The 5,987-nt window shown below is 45.9% G+C and overlaps 1 protein-coding gene across 1 annotated transcript; it reads right to left on the reverse strand.

Moving 5' to 3' along the window:
• Positions 1-705: 705 nt before the first annotated feature.
• cebpg (CCAAT enhancer binding protein gamma) lies at positions 706-5,508 on the reverse strand. The gene is made up of 2 exons (XM_003437739.5): positions 5,348-5,508; positions 706-3,792 (listed from the first exon to the last, which is right to left on the reverse strand). The coding sequence occupies exon 2, from the start codon at positions 3,684-3,686 to the stop codon at positions 3,195-3,197; it is 492 nt and encodes a 163-aa protein (XP_003437787.1). The 5' UTR covers positions 3,687-3,792; positions 5,348-5,508; the 3' UTR covers positions 706-3,194.
• Positions 5,509-5,987: the final 479 nt, after the last annotated feature.

A 5,987-nucleotide genomic window follows, 5' to 3' on the forward strand; every position in this document is an offset into this window, starting at 1 on the left:
TAAATGTATTAACCTGCCACGCAGTGAAATCTCTCACTGAGAAGAATTCAGGCAGCTTAACTGCAGTCTGGCTATTTTCACTCATACTGAACTGTTACTGGTCACCAAAGACATGCTCATTAGGTTAATGGGTGAATTGGCTGCTGCAGATGCAGCCAGATGTTATCCGTGACGGACTGCACGTGCGTCCAGGTTGCAACGACGTCTCACCTGATAACAGCTGCCCTCTGTGGCTCCAGGCTGGATAAGCAGTAAAATCTTCACACTGGAACATTTGGAGTGACACCTTTAAAGCACATTCATGCACTCACACAGTGTCTCTATTTATGAATCAGTGGTCGTTTAAGGAGGCAGGACATCCCGACAGTCTATGTGAGCGACAACTGGACTTATTTTCATGGCAAACGTCGCCATCAGCCCTCAGCTGGAGACACGGAGTGAGAGATTCTAACGTCAACCATAATCATTAATTCTTCTTCATGACTTCCTAATGAGAATGTTTTATTTACAGCGTTAATGGAACAGAGTCAGGGCTTCGTGACTGAGCTGCAGCAGCTGTAATGGTACATTCCCACTGCCTTAATTACCAGTTCCATTAGAATAAAAAACTAAGGTTTACTGAGACTGCTTTAGAAGGAGATGAATGAATGAAACCACAGACAACAGCTCTGGACCAAAACAAACAAACAAAATATCAGGACACAGTTTCAGCTTTTATACTCAATTTTAATTTATAATGCAAGTGAGCCGGTTCTGATATAAAAAAGCTGAGTGACAGAGAAATGCTGCCCAGCAACATTCAGAGCAAAGCAAAACAGCACAACCATCACGTCTGCTTCCTGATCCGCTCAGTTAAGACCAGAAGATTTAATTTTATGAGCGCACTAAACTTTCACCCCCAACCCCCATTCATGCAAACACTTCCCTAACAAACATGCTTCTGTTGGAATAAAAGTGTAGAAAGATGAACGATACAAACAAACAAAAAGTCAAAGGTGAAGGTTGTGCTCAACGAGACTCCCGTTCCCACAACGCCAATCAAAATATGTTACACTAATAAAAAGAACTGGAACTTTCAGCTCTAACTGCAACTAGCTGAAGTGATTCAGGTCAAACATGATTTGATTTCATTTCCACTGCTCAACTCTGACAAAATGCTGGAAAATTCACATGCATGATGGAAAAACTGCAAAATATCGACAATTTGCTGAAACTAAACTTCACACGACCTGGATAAACTACTGGATGAAAACTAAAACACATTCTGACTGATGAGCTGATGGTTTGTGTTTAAAACTCGCTGAACTTTCTGGACGAATCTGTGCAGAAAATTTAAAAAATCAAAGTCTATAGGAAACATTAGGAGAACCTTGTGGGAACGTTGGCTTGAGCAGCTCAGAAGCAACAACAACATTCCTGCAGAGGCGAAGCTCCTGACAGACAAACCCTGTGGAAAAACACTCCACGCCCACACAAAGCTCATATAATTATAAAGTCTGACAGCAGTGCGGGGTGGCCCCGCCCCTCTCCGCGGCGTGCCTGCGGGGCACGGGCCTGTCCTGATCTGCTCACACCTCATTAGCAGGCGGCTAATCAGCTGGCCCGGGTTAAAAGTGGGTTTAATTAAATCTGCGGCTCGCCTGAAGAGTCTGAGGTGTCTGGGTCCGCCCAGCGGCGAACACACAAACACACCTGTCTGGACGGGCCACTCCGACAGGTGGCGGGAGGGGGTTCGTCCTGCGCACACCTCCACCTTTACACAGTTTCAACACAACAACATGGTCTTGCTGTCATATCAGCAGCAGGATGGATGCCCCAACTTCCTGTCAACGCCCTGATTAAAGCTTCAAATCTTCAGCGTGAAACTAAAAGAAAACACGCTGATAATTTTCAAAAATAAACACATAATGTATAGATTTTTACACTCTGACACTGCTGGAGGCCCCGTGATTGTCAATACTGTCAAATAAACAAGTGGTTTTATTTTTACTTAAAGATGTCCTATTAACAGGTTTAAGTCCATCTGTTCAGAGTCTAAACTTGAGATTTTCTGAAGTGGCGTGAAATGAGTTTAGAGGTTTATTTTCTCATTTAACACCAATCAGCTGTGACGTGTATTAAAGATGTGCACACAGCCACTGTTTCCATTTCCAGTGAAATTAGCATTTTGTTCTGCTTCGTCAGGGCCGAGCGCTGCCGGCTTCAGCCGTTAAAGGCTTCGGGCAGCCACTGATATGGCAGGAGACCAAGGTTTAACATGCACCGCCTCTGCAGGAAAGACTCCGCGATTCAGACCCAAAAATTAAAAGTGTGCAACTCAAACATGTTAATAAAACCACCCAGTAAAGGATAATTGTGTCTGTGTGTGTGTGTCTGTAACCCTAACCCTCCCTCTGTTTTCACTCAGAGTCAGATATAAAAGTGTTTTTCCATTTCTGATCTTAAACAACACGAGTCATGAAAAAACAAAACAAACACACACACACACACACACACACACACACACAAACAGAACTGTGCTTAAAACATCAACATGTAGTGAATGTACTTAACAATAAAAACACTTTTGTTTTACAAACTCTTTGTAGAAGAACAGAAGAAAATACACATCCTGAAAAAGGGAATTTTAGCATTTACAAGTCCATCCTGTGGCTGCGGAGCACTCAGCGATGGCCACGGCCGTCTTCATCAGACTGAACCGGGGGTTTTCCGCCACCAGGAAGAGGAAATGCAGGAAATGTGTGGTGATTTTTTTTTTTTGTTCCAGAGAATCCTGACAGATGACGACTCAGTTTATACGAGTTCACATCGCATCACGTTCCCCCAAATCAATGAGTCAATCAGAGGAGCGATGACACAGCTGGAGGCTTCCAGCCAAACATCACAGACTAACTGGCTTTCAATTTTAAAAGTCACACTTCAGTGGATCTTTTCAATTTTTAAAAGATATTTCCAGAAAACATGTTTTAAGCTTTTTCTTCTAAAATGATTCCAGCTGTTCTGGGTAGACGGTGGGAACACTGGCGGTTATTTTGGCGAACTGGATGATGATGGTGTTGAATTATTAAGAGGTTAAATAAAAACTGATAATCAGAAAAAAAAAAAAAGCCATGAAGAAGAAGTGGGGCCTCGTTCCCAAAGGGAGAAGCTTCCACAAAAGCTGCAGATATTCAACATCCTGGTGGTTACCCTCCTCACTGCCCATTGGTGGAGGTACTGTTGGGGGCGGGACTGGAACCCTCCGCGCCTGCCGACGGCTGGACGTTGTCAGCCAGGTTGTGAGCGTGCTCCAGGAAGAGGTCTTTGAGCACGCTCAGCTCTTTGCTCAGCAGTTTAATCTTTGCCTCGAGCCGCTCGTTCTCCTCCTTCAGCTCGTTTACGCGCTGTTGCGTGTCCATCGCCTTCTGCTTGCTGCGCATGCGGCTCTTCTTCACTGCCAGGTTGTTGCGTTCGCGCCGCTGGCGGTACTCCTCGCTGTCCTTGTCTGCAGGGGGTTTCTTCATCTTGCTGGGGGCGAGGGCTTTGCCACCTCCGGTTGAAGGGTTTGCTGGGACGAGTTGTGGGACCTGCTGCAGTCCGGCTACGGCTGCCGGGAGGGACGAAGAAGCAGCGTGGGCCTGGCTCTGGATGACACTCACGCCGTTGTGGTCAGTTGCAGTTAGTTTCGGCTGCGACGGCCGGCTCATTTGGATGTGCTGCCAACAGGTGCTGATCTTTGACCAGAGTCTCCTCAGGTGTAGAGCTGAATAGAAGACTAGAAGCAAAGAAGATGGTCCTGCAGATGGACAGAGCCTGGAGGGTGAGACAGACCAGATTAATTGAGCACATCACACAGAATCAAAGCAAACACTAAGCTACAGACTAGCCATGGACAACACCACACATGTAAGAAGACAAAGAAGTCAGAGACAGCTGTGTGCAGATGTTTCTGTCCACGCGTTTGGAGTGGAGGCCTCAGCTGAACCACAGTACGTCCCTTTCACTGACTTTATTTGGTATTTTAATAAGTAAAGTACTGGTGACTTTTTATCATCTACATGAAAGAACAACACCATCTGATTAGGGTTAGGGTACCTAACGTCAGAGGTTCCGGTCTTTGCTGGCTTCCTGTGCGCTGACAGGAAGTGAAAAGCGTCCTGGTGGTCTTTGATATCATACAGCTGCATCTCGAGACTTGTGCGCATCATTTTGATCTGTTATTTTTTTCTCCACTCTTCTTCCTCTATGCAGTGAACCTCCTGTCGATCTCTTACTGTTCAAGCCCACTTTTTAACCAAATCAACATTCTACCTGAGCCTAACACATCACTCACCTGCAAGCATGTCTGTGCTGGTTGAATATCCCATATCAATTCACTAATCAGACGCCTACGCAAATGGGCACAAAGGCGGTATTATGGATTCTGCTTTGGCGTCTTTCGGTGGCTCCACCAGTGGATGCAGGCTCTGGTCCTGCTAAATATGAGCTTCACAGTGCAAACACTGAACATTTGTCAGACTTGATAGCTTTTTGATTTCACTCTGCAGCTCTGCGCCAGAAATGTTCAGGGATTTTTTAAATTTTATTTCTGCAACGAAAGGACTGACAAGCCATTTTAATGTGTTTCTATCATTTCTGGAAGGTGGAAGTCAGTCAGTCAGTCAAAGTTCCAGCTCTGAACATCATTTCCTCACTTTCCTAGCGTTCTTCTAGCTCCAGTTAGGAGGCTTCATCATCACCATCTTCTTCCTCCTACTCCATCACTGCGATACCATAATTGTTCAGATTGTTATTCCGCACGGCCAATTAGTAGCGCCGCTCTGATTGGCTGGGGCGTTGCTATGCAGCCAGTCAGCTGTGCGCAGCGGAAAGCGCTCCGGGTGAAACAGCGGAGAGGTTGCCTGTTGTTGCATCATCACGAGCGGCTCTCTTTGTGTGAAGACAGGGGAACTCCAGAGTCATGCGGGGCTACACACAAAACCACCGCTTTCTGGTGACTTCACCGACGTGTGACAAATATGAAAACACACGAAACAGATCAAAACAGGCGGACTGATCCGAAACACGTCGCTTTAAAGTACCCAAACTTTAATTTTCGAACACTTTGACAACTTTCTGTTCACTCGAAGCGACCAACAGGCAACTCACCGACTCACCACTGACCGTCGAGCTTTCCCGATCTGAGACAGGCGTCGATTTAAGCCTAGTTTGGCCCGAAACACGACAGCTTTCTTTTAACGAACGCGAACACTGCCTGTTTAGCCGGGCGCATAGCCAGCTAGCGGGTTAGCTCCTGTCGCTAACAGCCATCAGTTCACTGCCAGCTTCGCTGTTTCGAACCTACAGAGAAAGAAAACTACGATTTTACCTTCACTGGGAGGCGGCGGGCTCAACCGTCCGTCAAAAGATGAGAAAGTTTCCCTAGAAAACCGAAGTTTAATCCCGTCCGTATGAGCTCGGACTGTTTTTGTTTGTAACATGGAGAGCGACCGATTGCGAAATCTCTTTTACCATGTACGGCAATGTCCAGGATGAGCTAATCACAGGCGAGTAGGTGGCAGCGAGTGGGGCGCTTGGCCAATCACCGATGAGTGTGCGGCGGAGTGATGCAATGCTCTTTGTGATTGATTCGTGTTTGGACCAATGAGACGCTGCTATCTTCTCTCGGCGTTGTTTATGTAACCGAGGCTGGTCAGATGAGTTGAAACACGTATGACTTCATCTCTGAATGACGAGACTCACTCTCAAAGCGGCCGTACCTTCAGTAACGACGCTCCCGCTTCCTTCAGTCACTATAATAACTATTGTGATGTCCGTGTGTACGAAGAAACCCCTTAAAACAGCTGGAGAACATTCACAGGTGACACAAGCACTTAATGAAACCGCGGTCCTGCCAGGAACACACAAAAACAATGTAATTACTGTTTTAATAATAATAATGGATTGGATTTCATATAGCGCTTTTCAAGGCACCCAAAGCGCTTTTATTTATAATAATCGTGACCAGA

This window comes from Oreochromis niloticus, linkage group LG1 (assembly GCF_001858045.2).
Source record: "Oreochromis niloticus isolate F11D_XX linkage group LG1, O_niloticus_UMD_NMBU, whole genome shotgun sequence".
NCBI lineage: Eukaryota > Metazoa > Chordata > Actinopteri > Cichliformes > Cichlidae > Oreochromis > Oreochromis niloticus.

Coding starts and splice junctions, on each gene's coding strand:
- cebpg (XM_003437739.5), bottom strand. CDS start 3,686: ATGAGCCGGCCGTCGCAGCCGAAACTAACTGCAACTGACCACAACGGC.